The sequence below is a fragment of the Labrus mixtus genome, chromosome 12 (assembly GCF_963584025.1).
Source record: "Labrus mixtus chromosome 12, fLabMix1.1, whole genome shotgun sequence".
In the NCBI taxonomy this organism is placed as follows: domain Eukaryota; kingdom Metazoa; phylum Chordata; class Actinopteri; order Labriformes; family Labridae; genus Labrus; species Labrus mixtus.
This window is the reverse complement of record NC_083623.1, coordinates 5,627,527-5,649,427: the sequence shown is the minus strand read 5'-3', so window position 1 is coordinate 5,649,427 and position 21,901 is coordinate 5,627,527. Positions and strand designations below refer to the sequence as shown.

The 21,901-nt window shown below is 39.8% G+C and overlaps 2 protein-coding genes across 4 annotated transcripts; one reads left to right on the top strand and one right to left on the bottom strand.

The window, feature by feature from the left end:
* Positions 1 to 248: 248 nt before the first annotated feature.
* Positions 249 to 11,630, bottom strand: gnpat (glyceronephosphate O-acyltransferase). Of its 3 annotated transcripts, none has more exons than XM_061051638.1 (17): positions 11,430 to 11,630; positions 9,690 to 9,881; positions 7,967 to 8,143; positions 7,732 to 7,861; positions 7,308 to 7,435; positions 7,091 to 7,166; positions 6,510 to 6,661; positions 6,268 to 6,398; positions 5,754 to 6,016; positions 5,462 to 5,560; positions 5,014 to 5,193; positions 4,735 to 4,814; positions 4,509 to 4,649; positions 4,238 to 4,337; positions 4,045 to 4,138; positions 3,566 to 3,627; positions 249 to 3,453 (listed from the first exon to the last, which is right to left on the bottom strand). In XM_061051638.1, the coding sequence occupies exons 1-17, from the start codon at positions 11,451 to 11,453 to the stop codon at positions 3,410 to 3,412; spliced, it is 2,073 nt and encodes a 690-aa protein (XP_060907621.1). In that variant the 5' UTR covers positions 11,454 to 11,630; the 3' UTR covers positions 249 to 3,409. The 3 variants fall into 3 exon arrangements, with proteins under 3 accessions (XP_060907621.1, XP_060907622.1, XP_060907623.1); XM_061051639.1 differs by having other exon boundaries at positions 5,014 to 5,190; XM_061051640.1 differs by having other exon boundaries at positions 11,475 to 11,629.
* Positions 11,631 to 11,661: 31 nt separating this feature from the next.
* Positions 11,662 to 17,777, top strand: c12h1orf131 (chromosome 12 C1orf131 homolog). Its single transcript, XM_061051641.1, has 8 exons — positions 11,662 to 11,863; positions 13,945 to 14,136; positions 14,439 to 14,524; positions 14,950 to 15,009; positions 15,196 to 15,291; positions 15,389 to 15,475; positions 15,662 to 15,696; positions 17,310 to 17,777. Exons 1-8 carry the CDS (start codon positions 11,785 to 11,787, stop codon positions 17,440 to 17,442), a joined length of 768 nt encoding a protein of 255 aa, XP_060907624.1. The 5' UTR covers positions 11,662 to 11,784; the 3' UTR covers positions 17,443 to 17,777.
* Positions 17,778 to 21,901: the final 4,124 nt, after the last annotated feature.

Genomic DNA, 21,901 nt, shown 5'->3' with positions numbered 1-21,901 from the left:
TGTGCTTCTTTTTAAAAACCCAATGACCAGTGAGGGGAAGCAGCACATAGAACTCTGACGTTCTCTTTCATTTTGTGTAAACACATCAGCGTGATTAAATATGATCATCTCATCTTTTAATGAGCTCACATCAAAGAGCGTCTCTGCTGTCAGTCACAAGAGGACGACGGAGTGAATCTTAACCAGACCCAGAGAGAGTTACCCCACTTCAGTTTATCGACCACAGAAAAAACAATCAGGCCCGACACTTATATGAACAAACACTTTATTATAACATGCTTTAGTATTTCATCAACCTGAACATTATTATGAAAAGGCCTCACCCGACACACACACACACACGTGTATCAATGCACACACACACATTTAAAGACGCAAAGGAGTTCCATATTTAGACACATTACGGTATATAAAAGACATTATTAATGCAGGGGGGAAAAAAATACAATTGAAGCCCTCACACAGTAGAGATGCACTTTGGAGGAGCGGTGTCGACATGCAGATTGTTGTTCGACAGATGTTTGTCAGATAGCTTTGGTTTGTCGAGTTAACAGAAAGTGAAGCCTGAGAATAAAAGTATTCAAGTGAAATGTCTGACACATCTCAATCTACTTAGACGTGTTGGGCTGATTTCATTACTTAGTTTTCTTCATTAGCAGCTCAGCTAACCTTTACCAGATACTGACTCAAACATTAAGTCTTCATTTCACAACTTTCCCTCCATCTTTAGTCATTAGAATCTGGGTCAGCAATCGAAATCACAAAGAAGGGATATGGTCCCGCAGTGTGACCCTTATGGGGGAATAGGGATGATTATTTTTTATTTATAAGAATACCCTCATCCATATTCATGAACAATGTGGGACTTTATTCATACTTTATTATTGTTATGTGGTGAGCTTTTATGTGTATTTTATATCGCATGAAAACTAGAACGAATTCTCCTCTGAACAAACATGTATTCAAGTTTCTCTTGTTTTCCTTTTATTCTCGACTCTGATGTGCTCGTTTCATTTTTCTTCAAAAAGCTTTATGAGACAATCGATGTTCGTCTGTGAATCAGTGTTTGTGATTTTAAAGACGTCTCTTGGCTCGACTCAATCGCGGTGCCGATGAGCTCAAACGTTACAGACTTTCAGATTTTTAAAAAAGCTGAACCGAGTCCGTATTGAACCAGGTATCCATCCCAATCTTTACCCTTCTGTTGTGTTAAAATGCTCGAACACAGAATACTTGGACTTCTTCACATGTGAGACTTTAAGGAGTGTCAATGTGTCAGTTTCAAGTTTGTCTATGATGACGACATGGTAACACGTCTTTCTTGAGTATCAACCAACAATCATTTCTGCTGACGATCTAAACTCTGTAACACAGAGTGTCAGGGAGAGGTTGACACTTGGTTGCACATTATTTCATAATTTAATATAATTTTTACTTATTTCAGAATGAGTTGAGTGATTTATTTTTTATCCATGTTCTTCACCGACAGCTTTGAGTGTTGACCCAATTTTAAAAAAAGGACTACTTTTGTCTCAGGCTCATATTTTAATAGTCAGCATCAAGAAATGCACTCTATGCTTTAAGTATTATCACTAACACTCAGGTGTTAATCTGGCACCTGAATCAAACCAGAGAACACATGGCTGTTGAAGTTTAACTCGACCAATGAGGTTTGTTTCTGCAGCTCTGTCTGCGTCTGTAAACCAACAATCTGCTGTCGACACCGGACTGTGATTTCAAGGCTGACATGACAACACACTGCTAGTCCACATAAATAAATATCTGTTTGACTCTAATCGACCTGTAAAAGATCTGATGATAAAATGATATCTTTGTGAACAACTAGGACTGAGTCAGTAATCCTGAGTAATCACCAGTCTGTACTTTTAAAGCTGACCTCTGTTCCTATGCATCACATCGTTTATTGTTTTTGTTTCACAGAACATGATGACACTTTTCTGATGTTTAGCCTTTTCCTCTTTTCATTGTAACATAATTTATCCAATGAGTGAAAATCTAAAAATATCAGTAACTTTGAAGCAATTTCAAAAAAACGATTCAAGACTCTAACACAGGAGAAAAAAAAACTGTAAAATTTTTAAATTTAAATAAACATTTTAAACCATTTTCTTTGGTGGAGCTTGTTTAAATATCTGCAGTTTTAAAGGTCACATATTCTCCTCCTCTTCAAGACTCAGAGCTCCTCAAAACATGTGTGAAGTTTCTTCTTCTAAATTCACTCTGATCCTGTATTTGATCATGTCTATAAACCCCTCTATTTCAGCCCTGCTCAGAACAGGCTGTTTCTGTGTCTGTACCTTTAAATATGTAAATGAGCTGTGTCTGACCACGCCCCCTCTCTGGAAGGGGATGTTTCTCGGGCTTTCTCGCTCCAGGAGCAGGCAAAAGACGCAGAGGATGGACCTTTCTCATAATTGAGGGGTTTGTAAACAGACTAGAGACACATATTAAAAAAACATGGTGAATTGTATTTGGCATAATATGTGACCTTTAAATGGAGTTTGGCAACTTTTTTTGACACTTGTTTTAAACCCTGTAGATTCATCTCCACTGTCTAAACTGGAGTGTTTGTTTTTTCTTTTTAAAGCTTGAACCAGGGTGGTTTAAAGCCGACTTTGACACCTGGTGGAAGCTTTTCTTCAAGTAGTTTAGAGTCTGTGGCAACTTCAACTCAGATATATAAACTATTTATTTCATAGAGTGCAAAAGAAAAACTTTTTTGACTATAAGCACAAATACAAAAAACCCAACAGATCCCTTTGTCCATCAGTTTCAGCAACATTTGTTTCATAAAAATCAAAAGAGACAAATAATGAAAAACAGAGAAAACAGAGTTAGGTCCACAGCACATTGCATGAATAAATAGATTAAAGTGCTCAGACAAAAGAGAGGCGAGACTAACAGATAGTCGAGAGGCAGAATAAAGCTTGGATGAAGAATAAAAAAAAAGCAGATGAGAAGACAAAGCACGCCGAGTGTTAGAGGATCCATATCAAACACATGAATGAAGAGTGGACGCTCTCCTCAAAGGAGTTGGCAGGTTCACAAGCTCTCACAACAAGCTGCTCGTAGCAAAAGGTCAGATATTCACAATGAGCCAAAAGAAAAGCTTTGAGACACAGCTTCAAAAAGCTCCACTCTCTCACTCATCCCCCGGTTTCATCAACATGTATAAAAGCTTTTTTTTTTTTTTTTTAGTAGAAGAGTCATTGGAAGAAAAAGGAGAGGGGAAGAGGAGAAAGAGAAGTTGAAGAACGAGTAAATAAAGCCGTCTCCAGATGGAAACTCAAAAAGTTTCACCTCTCATAGAAAAGCATTTCGTTGGCAAAACGTCGATGCAGGTGAAAAGATTCAAACCCTCTCACTCCCTTATAATGAGGTCGGTGAATTAGAGGCGAGCGGCGACTGCTTTCTGAGTGGGGAGTTTTCCTCCTAAACAAAAAGAGAAAGTTGAGATTTATTTAGAGAGACAGGAGAGAAAATAAAAACACTGTTTATTCCACAAGGGTGTTTTTTTTTTTAGTGCAGCTGACATGTTACTCACCTAAAGTGTCTTCCAATGAGTTCACCATCACCTTGTTCACCTTTAAAGTCCCCTGCTCCACTCTGAAGTCAAAACATGGCAGCACAACGTTAGTTTACAGCACAAAGGCAAAACAAGGAAAACAAACAGTTTGGGAGCAAACTCTTTGTTTTCACATTATGCACTCCTGAAAATATCTAGATCATTCAGGGAGGACTGCTCCAGAGATTCTCCTGACCTGGCTGTTCACATATGCATCTCACAGCGAGAGACTATCTCTGTCAGACGGGAGGGGGGGCGTGGGAAAAATTACTGCAGGACTGGAAGGAGAAACTCCGGATGAAGTCTGATTGGAAAATTTGACTGTTTGCGTTCACACATACAGCTTACCTTTACAACTTCAACTTGTGAAGTGTGAAATCACTATTTGTTTAATGCTAGTTGGAGTGTAGTTGTTAGTGTGTCAAACAGGCACACACGTGTGATCAAAACAAACGCACCCTTTGACTTTCTGAACAGCACCAAGTCTCAGCAAAGCGGCCAGAGCGTTCTTCTGGAGGTCAGAGGACAACACCTCTGTGTATCTTAGTCGCCCTGGAGAACACACAGGTACACGACACACAGTTAGAACAAACACTTTTAAAGTTCAAACGGAGGCATGAGTGATTTGACAAATGAGAGAAAAAAAAAAACCTGCAAGGAGAAGTTTGATGATGAACTTCCGGACCGCAGGAACAAACTGTTTCTCAGTCAGAGTGTCGGAGGCTTCCTCACACAGGAACCTGCACACCACCTGAGATCACACACACACACACAAAATTGGCAGTTAGACGAAAAAAATACGACGAAGTTTAAATTTGCAGATATGTTCTTCTTTTTTCTGTAACTGAACCCTGATGTGCACGTTCAACTCAGGACACTCGGTACATTTCAAAGTCTGTCTTATGTCCTGTGTGTATCTCACCTGGTATCCCTGTAAGAAAGGATCTAACATGTTGGTGAGGAAGGCCACAGTTCTCTGTCCGCTCGCTGTAACCACAACCTCCTGCTGGGTGACCTGCAGAGCTCCCGTCTTCATGAGCAGGTAACACGCCTCCTCAAAGTCCTACCAGACAGGAGAGGAATATCAAACCCAAAACAGACGGGAGTGAAGTCATGCAATGTTTACATTCTCCAGTGGTGCTCCTCACCTGCACTGTATCTCCAGGACAGAGGATGAACTCGTTGGAGAACATGTTCCTCAGGAAGCTGAAACTATTGAAGACCTCCTCTGCAAACAAATAGACAAAAATCAACATTATTTTATTGATTTTTCTTGTTTCTCTGAGCGCCAGAAAGTGATGTAAACCATGCAACACCCAAAAGACTTCATATGTGATGTTCTCCTTTGTAACCTCTTATTTTAGAGCTCTCTGCATGTTAAATCATCACAATAAAATAAGATAGAAGTGCTTCAGTGTCAGTCCTACGTTTGCCGTTGGAGGAGGCGGTGTGGATGGCAGAGGCCAGCAGGGCCGGTCTGAGGAAGACGTGCAGCGCCTGGTTCCTGTAGGAGACACAGGACAGAATGACGACTGCCTGGCTCAAGAGCGCCTCCTCTGGAGTGACGGAGAGTTGAGGCTCTTTGATGCCTCCTGCTTCTGCTGCTGCTGCAAAACAACGTTTAAAGAATAATAAGGTTTTATCCCTTTTCACAGGAAATGGGCATCGTATGTAAGATGCTCTACAAGGTAAGAACAGTGAGGAGTCTTTATGTACTCTGTAGCTCAACGCTGTAGGATTGCCATGAAATAAAAATGACTAAAGCTGGGGATACTCTCGTACAATCCACTTCAACATTTTGACACCTGTACAGAGTATTCTAGACCTTACAGAAATGCACTTAAACTGCAAGCAACATAAAAAAAAACTACAAACCTTGCTCCACAGCCAGCTGGACTCTTCCCTCACAGATCCTCACTAGACCTTGATGCAGGGACAGACTGCTGGAAACGACCTCTGATGGAGGAGTGTGATCTGAAGGAGACAAGGAAACAAATCACAATAGAAAAAGCTGCAGGAGGAAAGGAAGACTTAACGTGGATAGATATGCTTCTACAAGATTAAACTAAATACTACTCTTTAATACTTGAGCTTGAGGAATTGTTGCCCTTTAAAATCTTTCTTTAAAATCAGCATAGTCCACCAGTATCGTCTGCTCATATAGTACCGGGCCAGTGCAGGAATGCTCCGTACTCCCGGGAGAGATCTCTGAGCCACAGAGCTTGTGCAGTCAGATCCTCCAGCGTGATCCTCCCTCTCTGACCCCCGGCTACTGTCTGGTGGTCCTGGTGGTGGTGGTTCTGCAGCAGCAGAGAGGCCAGGAGGACCCACGGCTTGAGGACCATGTTCTCCTCCTGAGCCCGCACCAGCCTATAGGCCGAGTCATTCACAAAGCTTTGGATCTCCTCGCTGGACCTCCTGGGGATGTGTCTGCAAACAAAAAGAGGTTATAGTTAGTGTAGTAACGGTTTTTTGAATTTTCAGCTGCATCTCAAACATCCAAAGAAAAACATAAACACAGACTTAAACTACATTAAGTCAAGGTAGAAAATGATCACAGACATGGTGTTTGGAGTGCACGCTGACCAAAGAGCAACTAGCAACAGGATGCTGATATCAGATCCTGACGTGAGATGCCTTTGTGTCCTTTAAACACACAGCTCAGTGTTGATTGATCGTACCTTGGTTCCAGGTTGAACTGGCAGCGGTTAACTTTCCCCTGTGCTAAACTTCTGACGGACACGGGCTGACCAAAGTACACGTGGATGCTGCCGTAGTCTTCACTCAGGACCTTCCTGGCTTTAAACAGACCCTGCAAAGAGGAGAGATATAGATGGAGTGATGAGGCTGAATATTCACTAAAAGACATATTTAACTGATGTGTTGTAAAAGTGAAAAAGAAAAATGTGTTTGAAAGACTCACTGAGGTGGACTCCTTCGGTTTGGGAACACCGAGCAGCTCTCGGGCATAAAGCGACTCCTCCAGGATCCTCTCATAGCTGATGCTTACAGGGACCAGGTTCACATCAAACACCTCCCCTTTAAGGAACGGATCCATGACTATGTTCAGAAGACCTGAAGAGGACGGAAACATGAGTGTGACGGAAAAGAAAAACATTGCACCAGGGGAAAAAGGAGAATGATGTAAATGTGTGGGAAAAAATGTACTTTGATATGTAGACTTTGGACTCTAGATTGCTTGTAAGTGTGAATGTGAGTATGCATGGTTGTTGGTCTTTTTCCGGAACCCCGCGACCCCGAACAAGATTAGTTTTACAGATTTTGGATGGATGGATGGATTTTAACTTTGCTTGTTTGAAAAGATGCTGGGATTAAGTTATTTTTCGAAATGTTCCTCATGAAGCATGAATCTAAAAACAGAATTATTTGTCAGAGAGACTAGAGAGAATTGACACACAGGATCTTTGGGAGCTTGTTAAAAAATAATTTTGCTTTTCTGTGTTGAGCTAGAAGAGATTTCATTTGACTTGAATTGTAACTCACCTAATTTTGGGGTCAGAGATTTGGACGTTCTGCTTCTGGTTCCCTCTAAGAAAAACTCAACCGGTGCAAATCCATTCTGAAGAGAAATAAACAAAATAAAAACCAGATACAGAAATAATGATATGACTGAAATTGTTTGTAAAGTGTTCATTCTTTCTTCTTTTGTTCCAAGAGGATCATTAAAAATGTGACTATATGACAAAAGCAGCCTCCTCACCTTCAGCATGGTCCTGACGTACTCTGAGAAGACGGCCCAGTACACTTTGTCTCCGCCAAACGACCTCCGAATGAAGAAAGCTCCCGACATCCGCAGCATCTCCCCGACAAATTTCATCCCCATGAAGTCTGAAAGGACAGACAAACTGAAGCTGTATGTGCAGACACAGATCATTGGGGGGAGCATTATACAGAATGATCTACTCAAATATTCAGCCCCTAATTCAATTTAACACTTCATTAGAAATATATTTTAAAAAAAATTTCCAGCTGGAAAATAAATCCAATTGGCAAAAAATATATATATGTGTGTACCTCTCTGACAAATTAAAGATAAAAACAGACTTTTTAACGGATGTATTCATGCATCCTTGTGTCCCACATTGTTGTAACTCGATGGTTACTCTGTTCTTTTTAGTGCTTACCCATGCCTGCAGCGATGACGGGCAGAGCCAGGTCGTAGGTGTACAGGAGGTATGACATCAGCAGGAAGTCCATGTAACTACGGTGACTGGGTAACAGAACGACCGGGTGTTCGTGAATGGCCTGCTGGAGCTAACAAACAAACAAACAAACAAACAAAGATTTATTTTCTTGTTAAACAGTCATTCTGAGATAGTTTTTTCTAAATGTGGGTCTAGCAGGTGTGTGTCCTCTCACCCTCTGGATGCCCTCTTCGTTGACGCGGATGCTCCTGAACAAGGTTTTGAACACCTTGCTGAGGATGAAGGCGAAAAAGCGAACGGTGCTGAGCTGCAGACACTGAGCCATCTCGTCCAAGATGGCCGACGCCTCGTCCTTCAGGTCATCGGCGGCTCTGCCCGTCTCTTTGGACACCTGGACAATTAAAAATGTTACCAAGTCAGGTCAAAACCGTGTGATATGATAGAAACGTATTGACAACGGACAAAACTTTTTGTAGCGATTGTCGTAGTTTGGAAACCACTCAGTTAAATACTAAATTTAAAAAAGTCTGAACCGACTTGAATGTGATTTAATCTTTAAACTAACAGCATGAAATAGTTTTCATGTGAGCTGATTAATGTCTCAAAACTTGTCTTTAAGTGTTAAGTACGATACGATACGATACACAAGTGAGTATCAGTGGTGAAGATATCATCATCATCTTCAAAATAATGACAAAAGTATTATTATTATTTACAGATGATACTAATTTACTTGTCTCCAATAAAAATGGTCAGAACTCATGAATGAAGTAAATAATGGCCTTCTTGCATATTCAAAATGGTTTAAAACAAATATGTTGATATATGCTGGAAAAATGAAATATAACTCTGAAATGGTGAAATTGTATATAAATGATGAAGAAATGACTAAAGTAACATCAACAAGATTCTTAGGGAAATTAATTGATGAGAAACTTACATGGAAAGATCACATCAGCTTTGTCTGTAGTAAGGTTACAACATCTCTGGGGATTCTTACACTCTTCTTGTATCTCAACATTATATTACAGCCTAATATATTTTACTTATTCTAATATTGTATGGGCCAGCACTTTCCAAACATATCTTCATGAAATTCTATTACTCCAGAAACGTTTTGTCAGAATGGCAACTTTTTCCAAGTCCTGTGATGCAATCTCCCCTCTTTTTCTGAAGTGTAACACATTGACAATCTTTGATATTAATATTCTTCAAATAAGTAGCTTTATTATTTTTAAAGTTACATAGATGAGTGCAAACTTGCCAGAAAGCGTTAAAGCATTTTTTATTTTTAATTCTCAAATGAACTATTACTCAACTAGACAAACCAATAACCTCTACCTACCGATGTGTCGTACATCTCGAGGACTCAATAAGACACCGTGGAGTCAAATTATGGAACACGCATATTTATTTACTTGATGATTTTTTTTGTCTTTTTCTAGATACAAATTGAGACTCAGAAATGTGTTGATGTCAGAAAGATTTGTAGAGAATAGTGAATTCTCCTGATTGTGTTATATTGTCTACGTACTGTATGTCCTGTTTTTCTCTATTTTTGTTTTCAATGTTTGTATGTAATTTTCAATTGGGGTAAATTTTATTTGTGACAGTAAATATTCTTACTTTGTTATTTTTTTTATTGTATTTTATTTTAACTTTGTTTAATCTCTTAAGGTGAGGTTTTGAGATAAGCCCTCACCTGCACGTGTTTTATTTTTTATTTGTTTTAATTTTCTGTTTGACTCGTCTTTCAAAAAATGTGCAAATAAACTAAACTAAACAGGAAAAACAGCTATAACCACGTCTTGTCTCGGCTAACCTGCCAACGTTTGACTGAAAATGCGAGAACACATTCTTCCGGTACAACCAGAATGACATCCTGAGGATCTGTTAGCCCCCCCCCCCATTTGACCTGCCTGATGACTTAGTGTTACCTGATTGATGACAAAGTGCAGCTGATCGGACTGCAGCACCATCCCCTTCAGCATGCTGGAATCACAGGGCGTCACTTCTTTGTAAAGAACAGGCGTGTAACATCGGAGCGCGTATCTCAGGTCACTGGAGTTCCTCCTCTCCTCCAGAATGTCCTCAAAGTCATCTCTTTTCTTCAGCATGGGGTCTCTATGCTGTGGGACACAAAACATCATCCTCTGTAACAATGAGACAGAAAGTATGACACTTATCTCTACTCATATGTATTTAACTGTCCACTGCAGACGACTCGTACTGTCAAATTCCATCCAGTGATTTTTATTTTACTTCTTAGTCTGTTCAACAAGGATCTAAGTGGTTGAAATGATTTGTTTTCATATATAATGATTTTTACTGTATCCTTGTTTAGGACATAGACTGTAAATATTAAAGGTCCCATATTATGCTTTTTCTGGTTCTATATGCTCTTTAGTGTGTTTTCCATGTATCCTGTGCATGTTTAGACACATCTACGTGCAAAAATTCAAAGTCTGCTGAAACGCGGCTTCTCCTACGTCCTCCTGTTAGCTGTAGCATTAGCTGCATGTAACCCTCGGTTCTAGCCCCCCTCGATAAAAATGTGTCAGTGCGACGTCATTGTCAGTGTGAGATCACTGATCTAAGCCCATTGGCTCGTTGTGGCAAGCCCAGCAGCTCATGTTGAAATTTCCGAGACGCATGCTGAGCAACTGACCAATAACGACAGAGTGGATCGGCAGACCAATCAGAGCAGACTTGGCCCACGTGGGGTCTAACAGTGTGGGCTCAACAGAGTGCAGCTGACGGACTCAGAGCGGAGAGGGAGCAAGGAGGAGCAGTACATGAAAACAGACACTTTTTTCAGACTTTTGTGAACGTACAAAAGTAGGAACATAGATTAAATATACAAACCCCAAACCCAACCCATGTTGGAAATCTTGTCTCAGTCTAACTTTCAGTCAATCTAACGACAGGCTGAGAGTTGAGGCGGGTTTTAAACCTCTTAACAAACCGTTACATCGCGCCCACCTGTCAATCATGTCAGATACTCGCCTAACTATGGATAACACGTATCATTCATCAAATCAAAACAGAGTCATTTAAAAATAATTCACACTCGTACAGTGTGTGCTCATTATGACACTGATGTCATCTCATTTAAAGAGACACACACACCAAAACGGAGCGTTCTGAGAGAGCTGGTTTATACAGGGTCACAAACCTCCTCTGGTGCTTGATTCATGTTATATTTTGACCAAAGCACAGCACAGATGTTTCATTTAGACCACAGGGGGACTGTTTGAAAAGGTGGAGGAGGGAGGATCATATGTCCTCTTTTTTACTAAATCAGACAGTTTGAAACGAACAACAATCACAAAACTATGATGCTTCACACTTTAACATTGTGACAAACCAACTGTGCAATAGATTAACACAAAAACAAGATGTCTTTCTGGTAAGTTACTAATATCCTGAAAGTGCTGATTGCTCAACAATCACTGAATCACTTTGTTGTCGCTTAAAATATTAAAATATACAATTTAAAAAAGGTGAATTTTAAGTAGAAGCAGATTGTCTCGTTATTACTGATTTTATTAGTTATTATTACTACATTAGGTTGGTATAAACTTGTTTAAATCAAACATTAAATGTCACAGAGTTCATGGAGCTGCAGTGAAGAGCAGAAGTTAGCTTTAGCACTGACAGAAGAGAAACAAACATACCGTATAAACAGCTTTAGATGTCATACTTTGTCACGATGTACCCACACAAACACGCTGCATCCACTTCACTTATGAGTACTTTAATCCTTCTTCTGATTCATAAATCACTTCCAGCTCTAAGCAGCATCTGGATAAACTTCACATGGGCGTGTAACCTGCTGGCGTTTCTGCAGTACTTCCGGGTTGTACGGCAGCCGGAAAGGACCAAGCCTTTGCCGTATGTGTGTGTGTTTATGTACCACGTGTTTTCACAGGTTTGTTTTCATTCATACAGACTATGCTGTTGCTGTCTTCGTTGACTTGAGCCCTGTAGAAGTTATTTTATTCGATAACCTGCCGCAGCTATTTACCGGAAATGAACATGAAGACAAACGGAGAAGAAGACGAAGATTGCGCGTTTCTTGAAAACGTTTTGGATAAACTGTACGACTTTGGTAAGTGTGGTTAGCGTTAGCATGCTACATTGTCGTTTTGCGGGCCTCCTGGTTCAACATAACAATTAAAAACAATATAAAATATTTATATTGGTTATTAGGGAACTTAAACCCATGAAAAGTGAACGCATGCGCAAATTAATCTATCTTTTCTACGTTCTACAGTCTATGGTTCTGATGTTAATTGGCTGTCCCCATGGTTACCAAGCACTTGCCTGTTTATCGTTCTTATCGTAAATTGAAAGGAAGTGGTGCAAAAAAGTACACAACAACTTCATGACTAGAGGCAAAAGTATAGATACTCCTGGTTAAATATTATAATCAGTCAAGCAATCTGATTGGACGAGAGGGATTTCATATACAGAAAATCAAACCAGATATAAGCAGTCCGCTTTTTGTGCACACGTTAAGTTTGCATGATATTAACAAAAGTGTACAGTGTGTGTTTACTTTGTTCCATATTTCGATAACTAAATGTTATCACTTGCTACAAATGTTCACCAACTGCAACATTTAAAAGTTAATAAAAGGTAGTTACCATCACTAATACATTTATAAATACACCTATGAAGATACTTTATAATTCACATGCAACAAGCAACGTTTATTTTCACCAGGAGCCAGAAAAGTGGGCGTGGCAATTTCTCTACCAAGGAGTGGTTTTGGTGAAAAACAAATGCTTGCATTGGATTCAGCATCCCAAATAACCCCTAATTTGACCCCTCCTAATTTGACCCCTCATATGCTATTTAAGGCACATGTGACAAAAAATCAAAAATTTCAAATTCAACCAATAAGGTTCCAGGTACCCGAAGTTTCAGCAGCTCTCACGGTTTCTTCTACAGGAGTTGAATTTAAATCTTTTTATATGTGTAACTAGACACCTTTAGAAACACATTGGTGTAGAAATTGGTTGGTAAGGAATTTATTCCCAGATTTTCACAATATTCCCTGACTATGTGGTAAATAAATAGAATAGATGTTTATTGCCATTTGCACAGGTACAGGACGGTACAGGTACACTGGAATTCTTGTGCGTTTCTCCCTGAGTCAGCTTCTACTAAAAAATATATATAAAATAGAATAAAATTATAAGAAAAAAAGAGTTACAAATAAGTAAAAATAAGTTGTAGTAACAGCTAAGTGATTTAAAATAAACTATACAGAAGTTATACACTGTATTAAAGAAGAAGAAGATATAATACAAGAAAATAACAAAGGGGAACACTGTACAATGAAATGAAAATATAAATATGTTTTCTTGTCTCTAACTTTCTACATCTCTACATCAATGTATAAAGAAAAGGTTCTGTATTGAGTTAATCTAACTGATTGTATTTGATTGTTTCTATATTGTTGATCTATTTTTTGTTTTGTTAAAGAAAGAGAAAACAACAGGTTAGCCATCTTATTCTGTTAAACAGTATCTTATGTTATTAGGAAAAGGGGCAGGTATTATAAGTTTTCTTCTTCTTCCTGCTCCTGTTTGCTCATGAACAGTGTTTCAGCATTATGAGAAAATATTTTTTGTTGTGTATTATGGTGTTGAAACCATAAACATGAGCAAATAAATCAAATATGAAATCTCTTATTGCACCTGAGGTTGTTGCACACATATTTTTCACATTATATAATTGCACTGTTTTTTGGTTTTAAGGTTAATATTGCACACTTGTGTTGCACTGTGAGGTTGTTCAGCTGTCCATTTAGTCTGTGAGCTGTGGGGTGAAGTACTTCCTTCCCATTTTAATGTCCTGTGGAAAAGAGTGTTTATTATCTATAACTCAGCTGTTATGTTTATCTGCTGTTCCTCATGTTTAACACATTGCCACCATAACTTCTCGTGAATCATTTTATCTTCAAACAGTGTTACAGGGATCACACTTTCCTCTGAGGACAGTCTGTGTATAGAGTCATGAACATAAACAGAATCTGTACACTTCTCCAACTTTCACATTTCTCCACCAAAACGACATAGTGCAACTTTAACATGTTGTCATTGTTGTGTAAGTTATCGACAACACCTCTGTGATAAATGTAATATCATATACCAAGATGTATTTCTCGCTCATGTTGTGCAGGTAATGGACCAGCGGCGAAAAAGAAGAGCAAGTCTCAGAAGAAGCAAAAACGAAAAAGGTGCGAGGAAGAGGAAGAAGAGGAGGAGGAAGATGTGCCTGCCGTCCAGGAAACCTGCAGTGACTCTGAAGACAACAGAACAGATCGTGTTTGTGCAGAAAACCAGCAGCAACAAACAAAAACTCAACAAGCAGGTGGGCAGTCGACGTGTTAAAAAAACAACTCTCATGTGATAGTTGTATCTTCTTTTGGCTCATTTTGTTCACAGGAATCAAGACAACAGTGAATCATTCATGATACATTGATATCGATGCTATAGAATTATATATAAATGCTGTATCTAGTACTTGTTTATGACATTTCTAAGGACTCCAGGCTCTTGACGTCTGCACAGCCGTCACTAAATAATGCTATCAAACCCTTCCATCTTCATCATCCACCACTCATTTCTCCACTCCTCTTTGTTTAATGGTTTAATGCATCATTTCTTTAACAGGTCGAACTGCGCCGCAGGTGGAGGTGGTGACATTTCAGGATCCCAAAAAGAAACCCAAGCAGACCCCAGTCCCCGAGAAACAACCTGTAAGTAGTTTCTCATTTCAAATGATCTATACCTTAAAAATGGTGTATCCTATGAGTAGGAGAACATCTGCATTTACCGGTTTTATTGTCAGACCAGGCAAATTAAAAGTCACAACTGGAGATATTATGTACCGTACGTCATGCAGGGACGTTTTTAATTGCAAAAAATGATATTGTTTTTCAAGATGACAGATTGGTAACCGTACATTATTTGGCCAAAGAAAGGATTTTTAAATGCATTGTTGTGCATTTTCACTTCTGACTTTTTTTTTTGTTCTTACCTTTTTTGACATTTGAAAACCTCCCCTCCTCAATGGGACTATTTGACCCCAAGTGCTCCTCTGTTTATGCTCTTCTTGTCACCATCAATCCATTTCACTTTGCCTCTCTTGTCGCCTCTGGGTGCACGCTCTCCCCACTTGCAGGCCCTTCAGATCACAGAGGAGAAGGAAAGCAGCCAGCCAGAAGAACTCAATTTGGAAAAGGTGACCGTTCTCTCACACTGACTGTATCTGACCGTGTCAAAGCATTTATTCCCCCCCTTGATGTTTAGAAATGGACGTTTTCTGATTGTGTATGTGACTGTCTTGCACCCTGAATCTTTATAAATGGACCATTTAACCTCTGTGATGTATCTGAACTTACACCGTGTATCTGTGTGTTCACATCAGGCTCGTCTTGAGGTCCATCGGTTTGGTATCACAGGCTATAAGAAGGAGCAGCAGCGTGGTTTTGAACAGGACAGAGCAGTGATGCTGGGAGCCAGAGTAAGGACAACCCATGTACATCTTTACTAGCAACACATGGCAAATCTCTCCCAGAGCTGAGACAACAAAAATTCTACTTCTTCTGTTTGTAAATCAGCCTCCTAAGAAGGACTACGTCAACTACAAGGTGCTGCAGCAGCAGATTAAGGAGAAGAAGCAGAAAGTGAAGGAGGACGTTCAGCCGGTAAGAGCTGCGTGTTCACTCAGTCTCAGGTGTAATCCCAATGAAACTAGTCCAGCTTTACTTTGATCAAAACGCGATACTTTTTGTCAGATTAAGTGTTAAACAGGATGCCAATATCGATAGGTGATGCACATCCACCTTGTTCTGTTTTTTCTTCCTGTAAAATCGTGTGTCATTGCCCTGCAGGATCTGAAGAAGAAGAAGAAGCACAGCAATCAAAGGTGGGTAGACTTCAAAATATATCTGACCCCTGGAATTTAAAAAGTAGATATTACAGGGTAGTTGGGTTGTTGTTGTTGTTGTTGTTGTCATGCAAAGACTCAAACAACACACCAGCAAACGTTTACTCCTCAAGTGTCCCCTTATTTGTGAGTGATAAAATGGGGGGTGGGGTGGGGGGGGGCTAAACACAGATTGCACCCTTCAGTATAGATCATTTATAAACGACATCCCTTCTGTTTATTTTCACATCCCTATTTTTTAATCAATCAATTTATTATATTATATATCAATCAGCATATATAATGTAAAGAGAATTGGTCCAAGCACTGAACCTTGTGGCACTCCATGGCTAACTTTGGTGTGCATAGAGGACTTATCATTAACATGTACAAACTGAGATCGGTCTGATAAGTAGGATTCAAACCAACTTAAAGCAGTCCCTGTAATTCCAAGTAAATGTTCTAGTCTGTATAACAGGATCTGATGGTCAATGGTGTCAAAAGCAGCACTAAGATCTAACAAGACGAGCACAGAGAGAAGTCCCCTGTCTGAAGCTAGAAGTAGATCGTTAGTTACTTTAACTAGTGCAGTTTCAGTGCTATGGTGGACTCTAAATCCTGACTGAAACTCCTCAAATAAACTGTTGTCATGGAGAAAGTCACACAGCTGATTAGCTACCACTTTCTCCAGGATCTTTGAGATAAAAGGAAGGTTGGATATAGGCCTATAGTTAGCTAGAGTTCCTGAATCTAGAGTAGGTTTTTTGAGTAGAGGTTTGATTACCGCTACTTTAAATGTCTGTGGTACATTGCCTGCCAGTAAAGACATATTGATCATATCTAATATAGAGTTGCTAACTAAGGGAAAGACTTCCTTAAACAGCTTGGTTGATTGGGTCTAAAAGACAGGTTGACGGTTTCGACGCAGAAATAATTTAATTTAGCTCTGAAAGGTCGATTGGAGAAAAACAGTCTAGACTAATATCTGGTCCTGGAACTGTCTCTGCCGTATCAGACGTCTCTACACCAGGTAAGGGCAGGAGGTTACCAATTTTGTCTCTGATGTCTAGAATTTTGTTGTTGAAAAAGCTCAGGAAATCATTACTGCTGAGGGCTAGAGGAATACAAGGCTCAATGGAGCCATGACTCTCTGTCAGCCTGGCTACAGTGCTGAAAAGGTATCTAGGATTGCTTTTGTTTTCCTCGATTAGAGAGGAGTAGTAGGCAGCTCGAGCGTGACGTAGAGCCTTCGTATATTTTCTATGACTATCCTGCCAGAATAAACGAGATTCTACCGTTTTGGTCGAGCGCCATATTCTGTCTGTATAATAGGATCTGATGGTCAATAGTGTCAAAAGCAGCACTAAGATCTAACAAGACGAGCACAGAGAGAAGTCCCCTGTCTGAGGCTAGAAGTAGATCGTTTGTAACTTTAACTAGTGCAGTCTCAGTGCTATGGTGGACTCTAAATCCTGACTGAAACTCCTCAAATAAACTGTTGTCATGGAGAAAGTCACACAAAGAAGTTCCTAATAAACAAACATTTATAGAGACTGTGTCGTTTCGTCTCACTGGTTGAAACTCGTTTGTGTCTGTGTGGTTTTCTCCATCAGGGACAAGAGTAAGAAGGTGTCTTCTGGTTCAGGGACGGCGCCCTCGGGTCAAGTGGGCCGCTTCAAGAACGGCATGCTGGTCCTCAGCTCCAAGGAGATCCAGAAGATCAAAGGCAACAAGAGGAGGAAATAAGTGTGTGTGTATTTTCTCAGAGCAATTCAAAGAAGACAGAAATCCGACTGGTCATCTGTTGGGACTTTTTAAGAAAGTGAAGTAAATGCAGGATTAATATTTAGTGATGATGAAGGTGAAAGGTCAAACCCTCCATGGATCGCCCGCAGTGTTACGAGGAGGAGGAGGAGGAGGAGGACATGAGCTGAAAACCACCTGAGCTTATTTTCTAGAGGACCTGTCACTGGTCTGCAGTGAAATATGGGACAAACTGCTGAGTCATGAATCCAATGTATTGATCTCTGAAATGGACCCTGAATGCAACTTCTGGCAGAATATAAAGGCACAAAACAGGAGAGAGAGCGAAATCATCATTCCATCACAGTTAATTTATTTGTTTTTATAAATGACAAAACAACCCAAAAAAAAAAAAAAAAAGACATTTGCGTCTCTCATGTTTACACTGTAAAGGTCTGAAAATGATGCAGTTACAATGCATTTCTCATATACAAACCATGTAGTCGTACAAAACAGTTACATTTACATCAGCAAGAAGGGAGGGGAGGGAGGGAGGAGGGGGGTCATTACAAGAACAGGTGGAGGGCGGGGAAGTAATAATAACAAAAAAAAAAAAAAAGGACACACAAGAAAAGTCTTGGTTGAAGAAACACACATACGTCTATCTAAATGTATGGAAGCCCTGAGCGGACATACATCCCAAACATAGTGTTTAACTTTGTTTTAACGTGATAACAAAGACTTTTCGGTTGTTTTCTCGAGCTCTCTGCTTAATTCGGTTGTGATGTCAAGATAGCAGCGCTGGTTTCCCGTGTTTTTTTTTTTTTTTAAGATCTTGAGTAAACAACTGAAATGTACTCGTTGGCACAACTACACCCCGACGTCTCTGACGCCCAGCATCCACCATCGGACTGTGTCGCCCCCACAACCGCCGCCGTCCTCATTCATGCACGGCCTGCTCCGACCTCCGCCTCAGCAGCAAAGGAAGTGAGGACAACAGGAACGAGAGGAATACAAAGGAGAAATCCTTCCTGCATCTTATCCCCTCTCCCCCTATCCCATTTTTCCTAACAATGAGTAAGGTCTTTTACCTGCTCTTTTGTAAAGCGCCTCCAGATAACAAATAATGAGTAATCACAGGAAAACAGAGTCAAATAAAAAGTATGGATGCATGTCCTCTTAGGGCTTCCGTATGAATGAGCTATGAGAAAGCGTTCCTCCGTATATAAACCTTTATGTACACAAAGTAACCGACAGCCCGAAGAAGCTGCATGCCATCCAGATGTAAACACGACAGATGTTTTTTGTTTTTTTTAACAGTTTGTTTGGTTAAAGGGAGAACATGACACGTTGATGGATTCTCAAGCGATGGCAGATGACGGCAAAACAAGAGGGGCGGGGCGGGGGCGGGGCGGGGGCGGGGGGGTGATCTGGCAGTGTGTGCGGCTGGGTGAGGTCACAAACTCTCACACCGAGTCCCTCCAAGCAGCTTTTGTTGTTATTTATAGATTTGAAGAAAAAAAAAAAAGCAAATATTGAATGTTATCTGCAGCACATCACACAAGTCTCAAGCTGTAAGCAAATCTGTTTTATGTTGAGATTCTGTTGAAAATACCTGCAAATATTGGCAATCCACCATAGACAGTATATATGTTTATATATATATGTAGAGAATCAGAAGCCATCAACTCTTATACTGATAAATCCAAAGAGGGCAATATACAAAAGAAAATAAATATGTCATTAAATATATTCACATACTTCATAGAGTCAATAAATCAGCCATTAGTTAAAAAGAGCAAACAGCAGTGACATGCTTCTTTTCCCAGCACCGTATCCTGAAGTTTAAAATATTTCACATTCATGGACGGGTAAGTGTCGGGTTAAGGGACATGCCAGACGAGCACGCGTACAATACCATATTTAGAGAGGAGTGACTACAACGTGACTTCTTAAAAAAAAATGTGATTTTTTTTTTCTCTCAATCTGACAAATAAAGTTTGAAAATGAAAACAAAAACCGGTGTGTTTGGAAAGAGAAAGGCGTGACCTACTTTCACCTGAAACACAGACTTTCTGTGGATAACACCTTTTTGTACGTGTTGTGATTCCCTCCAGTGCTGTTCCCCTTTGACACCAACACACACACACACACACACACACACACACACACACACACACCCTGCACCCCAAATCATCCAGAGTTAGAGTTTGAAATGTTTCTGAACCCCGTGGTTATGTGATAGATGTCTCACTTTGCTCCCGGGTTAGAAATTTAAAAAATCTATTCCTGGTGAGTGGGGGAAAGGTGACCACGGGGCAGGTTTCTCTTTTGGTGTGTGAAAGGTGGCAGCGCTGTCAGAGGGGAAGGCTGAGCGGCCAGAAAGCCTCACATCATGCAAATGTAGCCCTTAGGTGGTAGCCTAGCTGGCAGTCTGCAGCACGTTGGAGGGATAGCAAATAGTTAGATGTTTGCTTTGTGAGTCGGTGGAAACTGGGGGAGATGCAGACTTTGACACTGATGCACTGCTGCATTCATGTAGCATGGGAAAGATGAAAGACAGCCATTCTACTGCAATTATTGGAGCCTGTATGAATCAATGCTATCTGAAATTCAAGTAAAAATGTTTTGGGGGATAAATTGTCTCAATTATTTTGAATGAAAACTGAATTATTCACCTTTCTTGAGTCTAAAGGGAAGTGAGGGGGACAGGCCGGGACAACACTGATACCACACCTGACTGTCTTTCAGCATTATCAAAGTTTTTCACACCCATATTAAACAATATTAGCTTTACTCTGGAGTTGTGTTGTCTGTTTTTGGTCTTCACTTCGTCCTAAGAAAAGCTTTCAGGCTCCTTAACGCTCCACCATGTTGACCAACTACATGCAACTTGTCTCTGTCTTCTGCTTTGCCCTGGATATGGATTTCTTTTTAAATTTAAAAAATAACAGTCTAGTGTACAAATCGGCAGAGTTAAAGAGCAGAGAAACCAAAACAATGAGCTGATAGAGGCTAAAACAGAGATAAGATCAGGTGGTATTTTCTACGAGATCCGTCTCAATAAGTACAGACGTTAAATCAACTGTCATTACAAAAATGTGGATCGTAAATGCTGAAATCTCATCTTTCCCACGTGTCACGAACGCAGCTTCAGGTGCAGAAAGCTGCCCGTGAAGCTTGTTGAGCTTATTGCAACCTAAAGCTGAAGCCTTTGATTTTCTGCAGTTTGTTGTTCTGGGATGTAAATGTCATAAACTTCACATTCTACTGAAAAGATTTGATTTATAAATAAATACTTTCAAAAAAAAAAAAAAAAAAAACTCTTCAGTATTAGATAAATAAATAAAAAAGAAATATACATATCCATAATCAACTCCTCTAATGATATACAAATAAAAACAGTAACCACAGCCGTTTCATGTTTTGATAAATCTGTTTCTGTATTGAAAATAGACCTCATTAAACTCCAGTTATTTCTGCTCTATTTAAACTTTGTGTCCTTTAATTAGAATGTAAAAGAATAAAGGTAAGTGGTTAGTAAGATAGAAGTGCTTCCTGCGATCATAATCCTCCATAAACATAAATAAAACTCTGAAAACTTTTTTTTTTAGGTCCCTGATTAAATGTTCCAATATAATGAGATAGTTGATGATGTCACGTGACAGCATGTCGGACTGAATGTCTGCTGACACGTTGAAAAAGTCAGCGATTAAAGGTACCAAAACACAGCTGGCTAAAAAATAAATAAATGTAAAAGCAGGATTAGTGGAGAAATGCATTAATCCTGCCGGTGTTGTTTCCACCTTTCACCAGCAGAGGGCGAGCTGTGGTCGCAAATTGGCTTTTTAACATCACTCATAGCAAAGACAGCAGTTAAGTACAGTACACTATTTACAGTACAGCTTCAGATATTTTGTAAACTTGTTCAATCCATGCTTAATATCACACGTCATAACTCACATATCAGTATTTACAGTAAATGGATTTCCACTCACGCATCTGTCCCACCTGCAACTCTTCATCACTTCTCTCTCGCACTCACAACATTATAGGGAATAGAAAGATAATATCAAACATTAAACAGCCTTCAGACAAGCCTCTCCTGTTCTCTGTCGTTGTTACAAATGACATAAAATATACGAGGGCGATGAGCACATGTCTTATATATCCTTAGTCACAGTGGTTTGGTTGATATTTGAAGCTACTGTCCCCTACAGGCTGCCGTATCCGATCCCTGATGTGAAATGCAGCAGCAGATGTAGCTTTACCTGATGTGACTTTTCAAGATCATTTTCAAGCGCGACAGATTTAGAGATGCCTGAAAGCGTCTGAGAATCTACTGAGAGACTTTTAAATGAGCCGAATTAAAGTTAACCGTGAGACAGCCACACTTTTTTTTCCAAATCTGCGTTTGATGTTTTTAAAGTAGCTGTTGGTGCAATAAAACAAAAGAAGAAGA